General features: G+C 36.3%; 1 protein-coding gene across 4 annotated transcripts in view; it reads right to left on the reverse strand.

Annotated features, from left to right (window-relative positions):
• Positions 1–18,889, reverse strand: part of DGKH (diacylglycerol kinase eta) — a 157,452-nt gene that overhangs the window by 31,211 nt on the left and 107,352 nt on the right. For all 4 annotated transcript variants that reach the window (XM_032678409.1, XM_032678408.1, XM_032678410.1 and 1 more), the window contains 9 exons: positions 14,838–14,944; positions 13,608–13,733; positions 12,382–12,484; positions 10,511–10,673; positions 8,032–8,140; positions 7,589–7,728; positions 5,096–5,180; positions 2,683–2,768; positions 1,221–1,320 (listed from right to left, as the gene is read on the reverse strand). In XM_032678409.1, the coding sequence (XP_032534300.1) occupies positions 1,221–1,320; positions 2,683–2,768; positions 5,096–5,180; positions 7,589–7,728; positions 8,032–8,140; positions 10,511–10,673; positions 12,382–12,484; positions 13,608–13,733; positions 14,838–14,944 (1,019 nt within the window). The remainder of the gene's footprint in view (positions 1–1,220; positions 1,321–2,682; positions 2,769–5,095; positions 5,181–7,588; positions 7,729–8,031; positions 8,141–10,510; positions 10,674–12,381; positions 12,485–13,607; positions 13,734–14,837; positions 14,945–18,889) is intronic.

The raw sequence follows: 18,889 nt of genomic DNA on the forward strand, positions 1-18,889 counted from the left end.
AGTGGAAAAGAATACACATACACACCAAAAAAAAAAAAAAATCAACAGCGAACATGTGAACATTTTCAAGAGTTAAGGTACCAGGTCATATTTGAAACTGTAGGTGTCTTTAGTCTATCTATTTCCTTGTACGATCCAAACTGAGATTCAATATTTTGGAATATCAGATTGTGAGTAGGTCTTCATGTTTTTTTTTTTGCAGATCTACTCTGTGACATTTAATCAGATTAGAGCAATTATAACACAAAAACACTACACTCAGATTAAAATAACAGACCATGCTAAACTCAGCCTGCCACATAAGCAGAGCACAGATTAGATCTGACTCCTCTCCCAATGGTTTGCAGCACAGAAAGCCACCAGAGGTTTGCCCATACTGTGCATTATGGGTGCTCAGTACCCCATTTTGGAGAGATGATCTGTAGAGACATGACCAGCTGTTAGACTGAGACCCACTGGGTTGTTTTTGAGAGCTGTACATTTAAGCAAGTTAGTTGCCAAAGAGCAAAGAACCAGATGCTGTCAAACACCTCTAGCCAACAGTAAGTAGCTGCTCTCTCTAGGTGCACCGGAAATGAAGTGATTTTCTGTGCTTAAATGAATGAAAACCAACACTGTCTGGCCTTAGAACAGTAAAAAAGAAAAACTCATTTTCTAAAATATGTGCCAGATAGAAATGTGAACCACAAATTGCCGCTTAGCAATTACATTTTCTGACTGGGACTGTCAGGGATTTTGTTTTCTTCTTTTTTTTTCACCTTTTGTAAATTTTGTGTCTCATACTAAATCCTGTCATCTTTTCCCCCAGTGTTTTTGCAACATGATCTCTACATTTTGCAGCTTAACACACTATTTTTAGCACTGTGGTCTCTCTCTCCTTCATTCTGACAGCATACTCACTCTTCATTATCCCATTGTTTTCCTGTAGCTAACTTAATCCCTATAACTCCTAATGCAAAAAAATCCTTTCATCTCTATGTATGCTACCACGAACTTTATCCTTTATGAAGGAAGAAAGTCTAAACAGTTTATAGAGATTCAGAGATTAAAGACAGTTTGGAAATAACTGTTCTATGCAGTAAGAAGAGAAGAATTTTAAAGTCACTGGTTGAAATGAAAGCCAAGATGGGTATCTTGGAGCAATGTGAAAATTAAACACCCGTGAGCTACAAACTTTAAAAAGCCAGCAACTTTAAACCTCAACATAGTCATAGGCTTACTTTAATGGCCATGGCATCAGCTTCCTCTGCATTTTCCATTGGTTTTTCGTAAGTCTTCCCTATTTTGGCAACAAAGTCCTTTACAGTTTCACATAATATTCTTCAGATAAAAAAAGGAGAGGGGAGAAATCAAATGAAATAAAATAGATATGTTTTGAATGTTAAATTCTTACGACAATGTATTCATATGCACTCTGCTATAAATCATTCTTATTGGAAACTGAACTTTGTGATCATACTTGCAAATCACATGACACACTTTTTCATAGCTTGCAAAATTGAAGTGATAAGCTTTAAAACAAAAACTCTTCCTCTCTTTTGCTTATGCCTTTGCACACATTGTATCTCAGTCTCTTATCTCAAATAAACATGACTGATTTTATCCAGTCCCTTGTCTGTACACCTTCCATACCAGAGGACTTAGCAAACTTGCATTCACTGTGATAATTTCAAACACAGTCATGCCAACTCCCATTCAAAGATGGAGCTTAGAAACTGTAGAGAAAATCTACTGAATTGAATGGAGTACTTAGATAAAAGCATATGGCCACACACATCCCACTGCACAGCTCGTGCTTTTGAACCATAGCTGACCCTGAAGCATATTTAGTGGCTGCAATGAATTTCCACTGTGTGAATCAGGAAGACTTGGTTCTTATTACCTACACTGAAGACAGACAGCAAATTCACTAATGAGGTGTGGATAATTGCAAATACTGTTCATTTGGTTGACATTTATTTGACAGAAATTAAACAGATTTAACAAGATACAGATCCTGTTTAGAAACTGGAGTTGTAATAATATCCTGCATCCTTATTTTCTACATGTGCTATGTATACCTTAAAAATGAAATTTTGTTAACTTCATCTTTTGCATATTGCAAAATATAAGATTTTTTTCATTGAGAAGGTATACACAGAATAGTTCTGGTTTCAGATGATGTCTGAGATTTGCCAATTCTCTCTCATTTTAAATTGTTTCAGTCTGGGGAAAAAAAACCCATTACTGTCTGAGACAGAACTGATATAGACAGAGCTACAATAAAGCTACCTAAGCTGAAGTTCTGCTTCACACTGGTGAAGCTGTTTGTCCTCTTAAACCTATGGGTATGCATTAAAAATAGCCAGAAGAAATGCAATGTGGAGTAGATCCCATATTTGCATTAGTAACGCTCAGTTTCATATTGAAGCCATACATTGATTTGGAGTGATTTTAAATCACTTTATATTAATATTGTGTGATTTTTTTTTAATTTAGTATTAAGTAATCCATTACAACTATACCATACAAAAATTTTGCAGAAAAAACCCACATCCACTCTAAAAGATATAAATCAAGACATATTAAGCCAAGCCAGTTGGGCTAGCCATAAGAAAATCAGGCTAAGACAGAAGGCTATTATGGTGATGATGTTACACAGGAGTTTATCCCACACATTGTACATGACACTGATTGACTCACTTGGCAGATGATATGACAACTGAGTGCTGATCAGAATTGAGAATTTTTGCAAGATGAGCAGCAACTGAGTCCTCATAAGCAGATATCTGAAAACAGAGAGAAGAGACTTCAATTTCCACACATTTCAGCAGTTTAACACCAAGTAGTGAGTTTAAACACCTCAAAAAATAGCAGGATTTTAATTTCAGATCTAATACAAGGATAAGTGGCTGGCAGTGTAGATTCCACCTGCATACTGTATTTTATGTGCCAGATCTTTAATATTCAAAGTAACACTGCATCTAAGAACTTAATCCACAGCTCTTTTTCTCCTGTAGAGAAAACAGTAAGTTATTTCTAGGCTAAAAACAGTCCATGAGGCATAAAAAATTTACCTTCTTCTCAGATCTATAACAACCTAAAGTATTACAATCTTACATCTTTTATTTCTAAAATAAGCAAAGTTTTCCTCAAACAAATTGATCAACTAAGAAAAAAATCAAATGTTTGCAGTTATAACCTGGTTTTTTCTTTTTACTCTCAGATGGGCTCTTACTCCCCAGGTACCACGACTGAAAAAGGCTGCTAAACTGTATAATGTTACCAAAACCAATCCTCGCGGGGAAAACCATTTAGAGATAGTATTTACAAGAACATTAGGAATTACAAATTCTGAAATACTCAGAAAAAGATTTGGAATGGATCAGAAATGCATCCTCACACACCATATCCTATCTCAAAATAGCTATGGAACCAGACCTTAATTTTTAAAGAAAATTCTAACCAAATTCCAAATCTAAAGCTAAAAATAAGAAATAAATGAAGTTCTGAAATATTCTGATGGCTTCTCTTAAAATATCTTAGCATGTTTTTGTCCTTGATTTTGAATAGGTTGATATACCACTTTGTTTTTTTCTCCTAAAATCCAGCCTTCATTGTAGAACTCTGACAAGTGAATCAGTTTTCATTTAAAGGGAAAAAAACAAGAGATAACCACTGATCTGTAAGAATGAACTAATGTTTTTCAAATATCAGTATAAGAATTCTGGAAATCAAGTGAAATTAGTCTCCTGAAACTACTGGAGGAAAGGGGGGGAAATAATCAGATATGTACTTCCATTTGCTTTTCAAACTGTGATTTAATACAATACCTGCTGTAAGGTTAATTATTATTTTTCTGAAATATTATAACTCAGCAAACAATGCAAAAAACCTGTTGAAATAGAGATTGAAAAAGGTTCTCAAAAGCAAATGGTACTCAAGTAATGACAGGTAAAATAGGCTTCAGAATACATTTTCCAAAAGAGAAGTTTTATAAGAGCAGTTCCTTCCATTTTCAGAAGGGGCTAAAAAAAAATTTCAAAGCCAGAAATAACTAGAACAAAATGATGATGAAGATGCGCTTGAAAATTTTAACTGTCTTGAAAAATTAGAGAAGATAAAAGCCTTGATCTGTGTTGCTGACACCAGAGGCAGAGCTACATGCAAAGCAACCCTGTTAAAATCCCAGCCTTTTTGCATCTCTATATCTAGTAATCTGTCAAAGGTTATAACCTCCTTGCCAATTAAAAGAGCCTGAATTATTAAATTATTCAAGAGCCTGCTGATTAATTATTGCCTCTCAAGTACTTTTGAGCTAAAATTGATATGCACTAGTTTTCTTAGGAATATATTATTTTCTCATTTTTAGTCAGACTTTTCATGCCAATTAATTTGATTAAAACATCTCCCTCTCTCTCAAAATTGAAACCTCATCAGATAGTACAAGCTTTTCTTTGATGATGCTTATGATTTCAAGCTCTCTGAAGAACAAAGAGAAAATTGGATCATATCACTTGACCAAACTCAAGCTGCAAAATACTTCTCTCTTTCTTTAGGAATACAACCCTTGCTTCCAAAATGCTGGGGTTTTTTTCAATGCTTATTCCAAACTCAAGATAGCAGACATTTTGATTTTATATATAAGGTATTTTAAATATTTATATATGTATATATTATATATTAATACATTATATGTATAATATTATACAGTAACATACTACCAAATTATACTATAATATACAAAATCATATATAATATATACTCTTATATATAATAATTATAGAAAATATATAGTATTATTATATTACATAATTATACAATACTACATTCTCGCATAACAAATTATATAATATATAATTTCTAATATATATTAAAATATACATATATATTCAGGAAGAAATTTTTCTGACTGTTTTGCTGAAGGCTCCTTACCTTCATTCCTTCTTGGCAAATAACACAGAACTATAAATGCCAATTACTTGAGATACACAGCATGAACAGACATAAATTCAGTTCAGTTAGCAGGTCACAAAAATGCTTCAATTACAACTATTGTCAGCCCAGAAGCTCCAAGTTAAGTACATGAAACAACAGAACAAAAGTAAAAGTTCACCTGGCACTCCTCTGACTCTTCTGCAGTCATTGGAAGAATAGAAGGCTTTGCTGGTAATTTCAGTTCATATGACATTATACTCCACCTGAAAGAAACATAACAGCTTTAAGTTTCCAGCTCATTATTTTTATCTTCTCTCCGACATATTAACAAAAAGAAAATTCACCATCACACCACAGAATAACTTGTTAAAAAAAAAAAAGGCCTTTTAATTTTTAATTGTATACTTTATGGGTGAAATAATTGAGATTAACAGTAATAATTTGTTCAGATTATTTGTTAGTGATTTGATTAACAGTCTCATTTGTGAAAAAATCATGGGACATTCAATAAAGGCAATAAAGATTTTCTAGAAAAAAACATTTACATTATAAAACAATTTGTGCAAACTAACTGCAGCAGTCAAAGGAAAACAGATGTCTTCCTAGAGAAAAAGTTCTAGGGTGACATTATTTTTTCATCTCAGCTAGGGGAGGCAGGCATGAAAACAAAGAAAATGGTGAAGAATCTTCATTGACATATATATATATTTTTCCTCTGGTAAAGGACAGCACTCAACAGCATAGATAGTACAAAACCACTAACAGTAACAACATCCTTCAAAGTGTGCTGAAAAGAATAAGTAATCACTGCAGATGTCCTTGGGAGTAAGTCTACTGAAATTAGACCAAAAAATGAAACTGAGCTTTTTTTCAGTACAGAAAAAGGAAACATCATTTAATCTACAAATCTTCCAGAATCTGAGGATCAGTAACAAGCATTTCTCTACATACTTTGATTTAAAATGATCAAGTAGCCTGCAGAAAACCTTAAAATAAAAAAAGAACTTGTTTCTCTATTTCATAAAAATAAAGTAAAATTCCCTTTGATGACATTCAAGTGTTTGTAATTAGAGCAAGAAAAGAAACGCTCATGAGAGGGGATTGAGTGTACCATTAGCAAATTTGCAGATGACACCAAGGGGGGAGGGGGGAGCGTTGATCTGCTGGAAGGCAGGAGTGCTCTGCAGAGGGACCTGGACAAGCTGCAGAGATGGTCTGATTCCAGTGGGATGAGGTTCAACAAGGCCAAGTGCCGGGTTCTGCACTTTGGTCACAACAACCCCCTGCAGCACTACAGGCTGGGGACAGAGTGGCTGGAGAGCAGCCAGACAGAGAGGGACCTGGGAGTCTGGATTGACAGGAAGCTGAACATGAGCCAGCAGTGTGCCCAGATGGCCAAGAAGGCCAATGGCATCCTGGCCTGGATCAGGAACAGTGTGGCCAACAGGACCAGGGAAGTGATTCTTCCCCTGGACTCAATGCTGGTGAGGCCGCACCTGGAGTACTGTGTTCAGTGCTGGGCCCCTCAGTTCAGGAAGGATATTGAGGTCCTGGAGCAGGTCCAGAGAAGAGCAACGAGGCTGGTGAAGGGATTGGAGCTATGAGGAGAGGCTGAGGGAGCTGGGGTTGTTTAGCCTGGAGAAGAGGAGGCTCAGGGGAGACCTCATCGCTCTCTACAACTCCCTGAAAGGAGGTTGGAGCCAGGTGGGGGTTGGTCTCTTCTTCCTGGCAACCAGCATCAGGACAAGAGGGCATGGTCTTAAGCTCTGCCAGGGAGGTTCAGGTTGGATATTAGGAAGAAATTCTTTACAGAGAGAGTAATCAGACATTGGAATGGGCTGCCCAGGGAAGTGGTGGATTCACCATCCCTGGAGGTTTTTAAGATGAGACTAGATGTGGCACTTCGTGCCATGGTCTAGTAATGACAGAGGTGTTGGATCAAGGGTTGGACTTGATGATCTTGGAGGTCTTTTCCAACCCAGTTGATTCTATGGTTCTATGAAAGAAACAGAGTAAGAAATATTCCTCTCACAAGCAGTGCTAGACCTTCATTGGAACAACATGAGCATCGGCCTCTCTGACTTTTTTCAAATGGGGATTGCTCCTCTCCTATGAATGCTGCTATGGATGGATATCATGCAAAACAAGGACTGGGAAAGTCTCATTTTTGACTAAGAAAATTAGCTCAGCATCTTGTCCATAGCTGATGCCTCAGAAAATTATATGAAGAGTGAAAGCACACAAGGTAATTTTTACCCCACATCCAAGGACAGAGATTTCAGGTGTTTCCTAAATAAACATGCCACCTTTAATGTTGTTTAATAGCATGCAATGGAATCCATAAAACTGCTCAAAACACAATTTCTTAATGCTTACAACTTCTTGTAACAGGCAGTTATGCAGCTTCATCAGTTATGCAATAAACTGTCACCTTCTGAATGTCTTTGGACAACATGCTTCCTAGTTCCATCAACCACTTGTTTGTCTGACTCTTCAGTTTAAAAAGCATGCTAAAGAGCTGTCCCCATTGCTATCTCTGCCTCCTTCATGATTAAGATCTGCACTTAAAAACCAAAGCCACTGAACACCAAGTCTCTAAGATGGATTTTAGGCCATCAGAAACCCAAACAAATACAATTTGAATCTCATGGTAAATCACATTTAGGTTTACCTGTCTAACATTTTCGTGCTGGCTCGTTCTAGTTTTTCCAAAATCTGAGGAAGCTGCGTATCATCATCACAGGATCCTCCCCAACCAAGGACACGAGCAAGGTCATTTCCGGTACCAAGGGGCAACACTCCTAACTGACACTGAAACACAAACAGGAAAAAATCTACTACTGAGAACTAAGAAGAAAAAGTAAAAGTGATTCCAAATACTTGTTATTTCAGTCAACTAATATTAGTTATATAGGATGCCTAAATCATGTAAGTCAAATTGTACAATTCCAATACAACTTGTCCTATTTATACCAGTAAAAACTTTCATTTAACAGTAACTATGGAGTTTGGCCCATTTACAGAGATATGACAAAGAACCAAATCAAGGAAAAGGTAAGCACACAAAATTAAATCTAGTCAGTATAGGCAAGGAAACTTAGTATGCACACTTGCCTGCTTGTGCAAGCTGAGCTTATCAATTTCTGACAAGACCCAACCCACGCTTCCATCGCCACCACACACAAGAATCCGGAAGTTGTCAAACTTCTGAAATAACCGCAAACTGTAGAGAAAATGCAGCCTGTTAGAGCCAGTTACGTCCATTAGCAAAAGAGCAGTTGCATTCATTAGCAACTGCTACAAGAAAATATGGTACACAGCATCTTTTTGGTCCTTCTTTTACTGTTCTGGGGTACATGGATACAACCATCTACTTAATTAACCTATCTGCAGCCCACCCATTGCTGTATATTCCACTTATACTGACATTTCTGATAAATAACATGCCAAGTTTTTCTTTAAAAAATTCTCTTGATATTGTTTTCAGGATTTTATGTCTTACTTTATTAATTTTATTAATATCTAAAAAAAATTAATCTAAGTGATAAAATTGCAACTGCTCCATGCTTCTCACTTCAGCCAGAAGCATAAGGCACCACTGGGAAGTTTCATGAGAAGAGGTTAAGACACAATGACAGGATGTGCTCCACAATACAGGTGGGTTTTTGTTGACACACGGCTAACTAAATGTAAGGACCACTGGAGGCAATTATTAAACATAAGGTGATCACGACAATATAGGACCAATAATACAAGTATTTCATATTAGATCCTTAAAGCCATATTGTGCTTTCGCTTCCTATGGCTCTTCCTCCTGTTCTCTGACTTTTAACACCTCCAGGATACAACACTTGGACAGAAAAGGAGGACAAGAGAGAGAGAACAAGCAGAAAGGTGAGACACAGAGGAAACAGGAATGAGACGTGAAGAAAAAGCCAAGCGTAAACACAACAGGGATTTAAAGTGAAAAAAAAAAATAATTGGACAGTATAAACTCTTAAAATATTAACAATAAAGATGTTTATTTTTAATGCATGTTATTTTCCAGAATATGTATAATCTCTGAACCATTTTTACAAAGCAACATATTAAGATCATAAATGTTAGAAGAATTCATATTGTTTCTGAAGAAAATAATGTCACTTGCATACAATACACAGATACCTACTAAGAACAAAAGAGGCAGATATTTAAGGGGGAAAAACATTAATACCAGAACAATTTCTCCTACCCTGAGAAAACGGAGAAAGCCCCTAGAAATACACTGTCTCATACAATGCAACTCTGCCTTGTACATCAAATAGAAAAAAAGAAGACACCAACACAATCTGATAGAATAACTGCTAAGGACATATCTTTTAAAAGCAATCGACCTGACCTACAATTACTGTGCAAAACCAAAATGAGCCTCCTAAGCCATGGTACACCTATATGAAGGAAGAGAACTTGCAAACATATTTCTCAGACTGTCCTCTCTCAAAGACTGCCTCATCAATTAAGATGAATTTTATATGTCATTATAATTACATGTACAAAATATTAGCTAAAAGTCACTTAGATTCAGCTCAGATTGTCAGGGCAATAATGAAAAGGATAGTACAACTTAAAGAGTTAATATAACATGTCCATAACACAGTACTAATTACAAAAATCCACAGCTGTATTCCATTATTTTTGTATTATTTGCCCACTGTTTGAACTGAATTTTTGTGCATTTGTTTCTTCTGTGGTTTTATCATAAAGCATAATTCTGCATCTTTAAGAGTACAAAAATTAGTGCTTCTAGTTGCTGTAACTTATATTAATAGGCCATTTAACCACAACACTACATTTGAGTGGAATTAAGTTGGGCAACAGAAAATGGGCATGAATTTAATCTTTGTGAATGTGCAAAGATGCCTGGGATGTGGCCACCACTATGCAAACTAAATGCCTCTCTATTCAGCAATCAACCCTTAGATTCTGTAGAAATGCCTGATCGTTTTAATTGTGTTCTTGCTCCAAATTCTATGAGACGGTCGTTTTCTTGACCATTTGCACATGTTGCCTAAACCATATTTTGGATGTACTTTTCAGAAGATAAAAGTTTTCATGTACTTTTCCATCACCCACTGAAGACTCCCCTGCTGACATTTGTGTTCAGAATTCAAAAATATACAGAGTACATTTAGACAACAATTTTATTCCATAGCTATTCACAACAAAGTCACAGGAATATCTGAATTACACACATGAAACAGAAGAAAAGCACCAGGCAACTGTGCATAAGAGCCCTGATTCAGGAAGACATCTAAACATTTGTAATAGTTTTGAGCCTAATCAGTTAACAGAAGTCAAAGCTAGTCAAAGCTAACCAAGAGCTCTGGGTTTTGAATTTTTGACCTTTTCTAAAAAGAAAATATTATCCTATAATCCCTTCACCCACCGGAATTTATCCTGAAATTCTGTTACGTCTTAGATTTTAATTAGGAAGACAGAGTAGATATTGGTGATAGAATTATATGAACAAGAGGATATAACACGATATAACAAGGGGAACACCAGACTAAATTCCCTTGTGGAAAGGATTGCTCAAGATTTCCAAGGTCATTACCCTAAGTGAGGTCCTCCATTCATTAAATCAAACACCTGAGCTGGATTTAACGACTGTTTGAATCGACGAAGAAACTTTACTCCCTGATTGTCTCCACTCTTTGAGTTAACAAAAACTAAAAGAGGACTGGCACAGGATGGCGGGCATGTGGCTTTCCAGAAACCTGTGAACATAGTTAGAAAGAATGAAATAAATAAGATGTTCTAATATGAACAACACAAAAAGAAATCATGAGAAAAAGGAAGGAGGGGATGAAGGACAAAAGAAGTACATTTTATCATGCATAATGTAAATGCTAAACCGAGTATTAGCCCTGCAAGGGAAACATAATTGTGCAAAATCTACTAGTTCATTGTTTTTCTTTCTGGTATTTTCAGTGCCTAGATTTAGTAAAATCCTGAAGACAATAGCATTATTGTTTTTCAACAGTGGAAGATTATTAACCTTTTAGAATACTTCTGAAATCTCATCTTCACAGATTATCACATAATTAAATATATATTTCAGTTACAAGTTAGAAGCTTGGTTTTCAATCTTATTTTGCTTTAACTTAAGTGGGATGAACTGGATCATCCACATCTGTATGACCCTTCTAGGAGTACTCACAGATTTTAAAACTTACTTGTACTCAATTCCTCCCAGGTGAGACTTTACATAAGAACTTTCTTTTCAGAGTGAAGTTACACTATTAAATATAACAGAATCACTGATCAACAGACCTTCATCTGTGATTAAAAGTGTGATTATAAAAGTCAATGCAGGTTTTAACTAATTACAGCAGGCTTTCTACAAGGTCCTTAGTAAGAAGTACTAAGGGACACTGTTGTCACTAACATGACCAGTCCATGAAAGTAGTGGTTTCTCAGTAACACTTCAGATATCACTAGCATAGGTTTTGACATTTGCCTCCAGCAATATTAAAATGACTGTTGTTTTTATTACTAAAAAATACTAAAGCTACGAATAAAAAATTGGCATTAAAGGATGCTAATTTCATTCCGCATTGTCACAATGTCTAATTTAAAATAAGGTTTGAGTAATTTATTTAAATGCCAAGAAAAATAATTTCACATAAGGAACAATCTTCCTAGCATGAATAATAAATAGCAGAATGATGTCTAAGACACCACATAGCAAGTAAATAGAGTGAATATATCCAGAATAAAGAATCACTTTTACTAACTCCATATTACAAAATTCATTGAACTGTGTTAAAGTTGTGGGTCTATATTTACTAACAATACAAACTATAAAATTAAAGCAGTTGAGATTTCATGATACTCCTTATTTAAATCCACCCTCTGCCTTGAAGTGCTGTCTCCCACTGCTCATGCATCTCTATCCTGAGCCACCAAAAAACATCTCTGAATTTTGAACATTTGCTGGGTTTTTATCTGTGTGTTGTAGGATTCTTATGTTGCTTATATTTAAAAAAAAATTAGAGAAGCTATGGAAACATTTCCTCTCTTAAGCCTGATAAAGTAGTTGTTGCATCTGAGCTGTTCAGCTAGCTTACCTCTGCATAACGCAAAGTTATCTGAAATTTGAGAACTCACAGAATGAGTGGTGCATGCCAGGCAGGCGTCAGCTCACTTCATCTGAGGACTATCATCATTCACTTGAAAAGTTTCTAAGGGTCGTAAATAAAATGGGAGAAAATTTCTACTGGGGAAACTTTCAAAAATATTTTTAAAAATACGGTGGCTAAATAATTCTCTAAAACCCTACACAGAAAATTATACTTCTCTTTGAAAATTTGAGGACTACATTCACCTGCTCAGCAGAAGGATTTTAGTCTTGTTTATTTATACAGATCTAAATAGACACTGCAAGTCCAGAGCTACCGCTGAGCACACTACAGTACTACGTACCATCGGAGTCTATACTGTTTAGTGCTGTTGGAGGTATGATCGATACCTTACATTGGCCAAGTGGACATTTACGAGGATAAAGATCTTTACAGGCAGTGTGAACCTACAAAATAAACAAGAAGTTATTTTCCTCCAGTAGAATTTTGAGGTGAAAATATAACTGATACAGTATTTATGTAACAAAAATGGACTCGTATATAACACTTAGGTGTAGAGGGAAGAGGAGTGAGACAATAAAAAACTCACAAATGTTCAACCGCAAAGGCTTGTTACTCATGCAACAAAACATTATTTTGGAGAACTTCATTTTCAGTTACACCTCTAGCAGATACGAATTGTCCTTTCAGGGGAGTCACTTGCTCCCATCCATGAGGAAGGGAGAATTAAGTTCCCAGCAGCCAACATCTGTGTTGGTGGCAGCAGCTACCCTCTGCACATGCAAAACAATAGCTCTGTACCTGCCTGGCCCACCAGGCTGTTCTGGAAGATGTATCTGCATCAAATCTAGCACACCTACCAAGCCAGACAACCTGTCAAAGGTGGGTCCTATGAACTCCATGTTGTAGAGGTCTCTTCCACAGATACTAGAAGGAGAGGCACATGCAGAGGTTGCTGCACTTCATCTAAATTTCAAATCACCTCTGGAGACACCAATCATTTCCTACTGCCTACACGCAAAGCCTGAAGCTTCAACAATAAATAAACTGCTGACTTGCATAAGAAACCCATCTTTTTAGACAAGTTCATAAAATAAAGAGAAAACTATATATTGGGGAAACAGCAGTAGTATGTTATAGAATTTCAATCAGCAACTTACAGATTGTACTGAAGAAGAGAAAGTCAAGATTTTTCACTAATAAAAATATTACTACACTAATATTAATAAATATTAATATAACATATAAAATACAAGAAAGTAACATATGATTATTAGGCTTAAGGAATAGGCATCTGAACATTCAGTTATCAGCTAGCAGAAGGCAGAGAAAACACACTGGATGACAACACCTATTAAAGAAAAGCTGCATCTGTGGGCAAATAAAAAATTAACTGAAGCAAGTAGGACAGTCATCAGACATTCTGAATGCTAGAGAGACCTGAGTTTGCAGAAGCTGCCTGCTCCTACTTAATCCAAAAGCACAGTTACGAAATGGCAAAATAAAAATAATGGTGAGCAATAAAGCTGACAAAATCTTAGATGCTCAGACGTGGTTCACTGCACCTACCATAGCTTTACACCAAAGGCACTTCCAATCTTGCAGGCGTAAAACACTGCCACAAGTCTTGTCGCAGACTGCACATTTGGCACTGACGGGCAGATTACCCTCTAACCACTGGTGAGGCATAGCTATCTGTGGAGAAGTAGTCAACAACGTTAAATACTCAGAAATAGAAATTAAAGGCTTTTGTCTCTCAAATATAGGTGGATTTAAACTATTTCTCACAGCTGTACCCTTTCATCAAAGAAGCAGTTGGTCAGCCAGGAAAAGTGACACTGATGCTTACAAGGCAACAGCAATGAATGTGGACTACTGTGGTGTTTCACGTGCTAGGCAGAAAACATGACATCTGAAGAGGGGAGACACATCTCAGTCATGGTACCATGGTAGCAACTAATCATGAAACAACAGAACAGTTAAGTCCAGAGACTCAGTAATACAAACAAGTTTCCATTCAGTTAAGGCTGACTACATGACACAAACCAATTAAAAATAACTAAAATTTAGAAAAATATGCAGGACAGCAGAATACCTCTATGGCTTTACTTACTCGCTAACCACGGCTAGTAAGTCACAGCTTTATAAAGCAGTCTCTAAATGCAGTGCAAAGCTTTACTCAGTGCATTCTTTGTCCTATTAATACCATAGGCAACTCAGGACACTCAGGTGTGCAACACAGTACTAACCTTCTAGGAAAACGTTTCACACCAGTGGCTCATACTGGGTTGTGTTTGTAAAAATAGCTCATCTATCACAATAAACCTCTTAAAAGCTTTTGTTGTTTTCTCCTGCTAATTTTAAAATTCCTGCTTTCATCAGAAAAAAAACACTCTGCAATCCAGTGAATTCCAAACAGGTCTCCTGGGGAAGAGCTATAGGTAGGAGGACACAAAACAGATTGCCAAAACAGCATGGTAATAGTGCAAAATACCAGCTCTGCTTAAGAGCAGTAGGAACTTCTGTGAACAATTCTCCAGCTTCAGAGTTTCTCTGCATGTGGCCTTTAAAGGCTTGTAATACAGCTGCAATCTAGTGCCCACGGTTGCTAGACATGTCTTGTGAGATAGGAATATAACTTTTGTTCTAAATACCATGTTAATCTTTGAAAAGTGTTCAGGAAAATAGCCACCTATAATTAACTTCAATGGGTCACATGGCAATATTTCTATGCTTAGCCTTTTTTTGTTCCCCTAAAGAAGAAACAGGGAAAATACTGTAAATCTGGATAGTACTTACGCCATCTTCATCTTCAATGATGTCTTTTCCAATTGAGGCTAATGTGGTCCATTTGCAGTTATTTGTTGCTCGGACAGCACATCTTTTATGTGCTTTAAACTTACACACTAGAAGACACACAGAAACACACATATCATGTTATTTGCTGTATTTCAGTGATACATACCTTTTAAAAAATTAAACACAGATATTCCATAAAACAGTCAAGTACATGTCACCTAGTGTTGCACACATGATACTACCCAACTAAATGAAAATTCAGTTCATAATCACTCCAGCTTTAACCCTCTAAACTGGGTTTAACTGCTTAGCTATAGCTCATGCTAATTGTGTCCTCAACTCCACATCAGTCCCCATTTTTTCAGGTGCAAGGTACAAATATATCTTTAACTATGGTTTTGCCTTTTCTATTCCTCCAGTGACATAACTCAGAGATCTGGTTTAAATTTGCAAGAGGTGATGAGAGAATGTTTTACACAAGTATTTTGAGTCTGGGGCTCTGTTTCTTTGCTCAAAGGATGCCTGTGGGGCATCATACTAGGCCTGTTTTATCAGAAGATGAGAAAGTGAGAGGTTAGGTGGTGATATTTTTATTCAGGATACTGGAGGTTACAAGACTTTTCAAGAGCTTACAATAAATGAGGAAGAGCCTGACTTCTTACTGGATTACTTACTAAAAGTCTACTAATTGGAATATCTATCACAAGTGTGTAGTACAGGCAGACACTTCGACAACCTAATAACTGAATTTTGTTCAACATAATTAATATGACTAGTTAATGACAGCATATTAGACCAAACAGACTGATGCACCCAACTGTGGGTATTTCTTTTCCTGAAAGTGCATGACATCATTCTATTTAGAGTGCATTATATAAATTATTTCGGCAAAGGCCATCAAAGGTTTATGAGAACTAGCCAGCAGATCAGAAGTAGTAGTCTCTTTTCAAACAAATATTTGACAGGAAATTGTCAAAAGCTTTGGCCCATCGTTTATCCACCATTAAAAACCATTAAGCCATGGTACAAAAGGTCTTGTGAATAATAAATTTCCCATTTTAATTCCACCGATCCATTGCCAGATCAATTTAAAAAGTGAATTGAGACTACGTAAGCAACATCTGAGTTTGAGAGCAATCTTCACTGTTCTGGGAGATGTGTGAAAGTAAGTCCTTAGTTCTCACTTTCATACTTTCTAGAAAGAAAGAGAATGAAAAAAAAAAAGCTCTGCTGCTTTTACAGTAACTCCCCTGGTCATTTCAAAAAGCATAATTCATAGAATCATATAATTATTTGGGTTGGAAGGGACATTTTAAGATTATTTAGTTCCAGCCCCCCTGCTAAGGGCTAGAACATCTTTCACTAGACCAGGTTGCTCAAAGTCCCATCTAGCCTGGCCTTGAACATTTCCAGGGATGAGGCATCCACAGCTTCTCTGAGCAACCTGTTCCAGTGCTTCACCACCTTCACAGTAAAGAATTTTTTCCTAATATCTAATCTAAATCTACTCTCAGTTTTAAGTCATTCCCCCTTGTCCTGTCACTACATGCCCTTGTAAAACAAGTCTCTCTCCATCTTTCTTGAAGGTTCCCTTCAGGTACTGAAAGGCCACAACTACATCACCCCAAAGCCTTTCCTTCTGCAGGCTGAACAATCCCAATTCTCTCAGCCTTTCCTCATAGGAGAGCTGCTCCAGCCCTCTGATCATCTTTATGGCCCTCCTCTGGACTCACTCCAACAGGTCCGTGGCCCCCAACATAAGAAGGACATGGACCTGTTGCAGCAAGACCAACATAGACCCAAAGTGTTCAAATATCAGCTAAAAGGGTAGGCTCACATTTTCTAAACAACTGTGTGTTTGCCAACCTAAGCTGGTTGCAAGCATCTAAAGAAGTCAGCTCTCATAAAAGTACAGAAATAAAGGCTGCATTTTCAAGTGATGGACCTTCAGCAGTTTCACCATTTGAATGTTTTGGAGAAGTTTTGCCACTGAATTCAGCTTCCTACTCATAAATGATATGCATTTGCTTTGCTGTATAGATCAAAATGCAACAAATCAGAGATGAGTAGGAATAGGAAATTACAAATTTTCAAAGGGATAACAAAGTAATGGAATTTTCAAATCCTACTGAGCTGTAATTCAGCTAGATCTGAATTACTGAACCTCTGCTCTCTCAACAAGGCAAGGACAAATTCAATCCCAGGGTCTGAAGAGATGCAGCAAGCTACACCATAGATGGCAAGTGACAGCTAATGTTTGCTTTTTAAGTACAGTAAATAACCCACCTACCAAATCTCAGATCAGACTCTGTGGGTCACCTACATGCAACCTCAATATCATCAAACAACATTTTATGTTACTCTGAATATTAAACATTACAAAAAACAATGACCTTAAGACACAGATGTAACTTTTAAGTAAGGAAAGGAAAATTTTAAATAAAATCTCAATCTTAGTTACCACTATCCTCTAATTTCTTTTGTCTCAGATTACACTACATCACATCATGAATCAGTCTGATATCTGAAATCTTCCAGAAAACATGCAGACATATGGCTAGTCATCAACTGCCACTACTTTGCCAATGAAAGTTAAAATATGAGAAAAGGGAAGATTTAGCCAAACTAAATCTAAAATATTCATGGAATGTTATTCTAAACTTTAATTTTCTATGTAAATGTTTCTAATTGAGATATGAAGCAGGTATCTCAGAAAGTCAAACAGTTGCCACAGTGGGACTAACACCTGCTGTCAAACACAGTGAATAAATCAAGAGCTATTACTATCTTAATGAAGAAAAGTCAACATTATTGAATGTTATCACAGGATCTCTTGTGCTGAAAACCTACACCTTTGTTATAGAACACTTCTGTCTCAAAGGCCTTTCATTCTAACCACCCATCAATTAATTCAACTACATTGGGAGGGCACTCAATTTTTTTCCCCAAACTTACTCCTCTACCACCTATTTTATGAAGAGTTTTCTCTTCTGTGTTCTTCAAACAAGAATGGGCTCAGACTATTCTTGTCTGACTTCAAAGACCAATCTGAAGATCCTTGATCTGGTATCTATAGTTCAAGTTGTTCAAGACGGCAGAATTTGTCTTCAGGTATTCTAAGAAACCTGGTGTCTTGTTTCCAAGAATACAATCACATGATAGATGAACGAGCCACAGTGAAAACAGACTGACTCAAGTGAAAAGAGCAACTTGACTTCACCTCAATTTGAAGCTTATGTCTGTGTTACAAAGCATAAAAAGCAGTTTCTTGGTAATTTTTACTATTTTCCACCAAATAAATAATATTCCAAGTTGGTTTAATATCACAATCAGAGTGCTAAAAGAATATTAATATTACAAATTCAAGTACTATAAAAAGGTAAGTTACTCATTAATATTGCAATATAGCTTCTGAACGCAAGTGTGAAAACTTTGGTTATATGATCATACATATTTGGAGAATAAGACCCCCAGTCACTGCATGCAATGGATAGTAGATAAGTATGGAGCTGTGCCATACTGAGTCATAATAATTTTCAACAAGTATTTGCATTATATACAAGAAGCTAATGAAATACTGCTTTTTAACACCCATATTAATTTCTTCCTCGCCTTTTAAAAGTATTCTTCTTATTTTTATCATTATTATTATTATTATTATTATGTTCAGTACTACTACTGCAATTAAGACTTTTTTCAATACTGTATATCTTAAAAGTATCAGTGACTTCAGAACAGCTACATCTGATTTCTGCAGTTATAGAAAACTCAGCATTTCTGTGATACAGGATGCAGATTATAAACAACACACAACTACTGATTTGATAAAAAAAATCTTCTTTAAATTATTTCCCCAGGGTTGCAAAGGGGTGTGGTGTGATTATAAAGTCACAGAACAGTTTTCTATGACTCCTTCAGTCCTTAACAATGAACATCCCTTCTCTTCCTGACTGCTTCATTCACTCTTCACTCCAGTCTGTGCAGAAAATGTGACAAAAATATCAGAGACAATGATTGTGCAAGTATTGCCTGTACAATTCCCTGGGCAATAT

Source organism: Chiroxiphia lanceolata, chromosome 2 (assembly GCF_009829145.1).
Source record: "Chiroxiphia lanceolata isolate bChiLan1 chromosome 2, bChiLan1.pri, whole genome shotgun sequence".
Classification (NCBI taxonomy): Eukaryota; Metazoa; Chordata; class Aves; order Passeriformes; family Pipridae; genus Chiroxiphia; species Chiroxiphia lanceolata.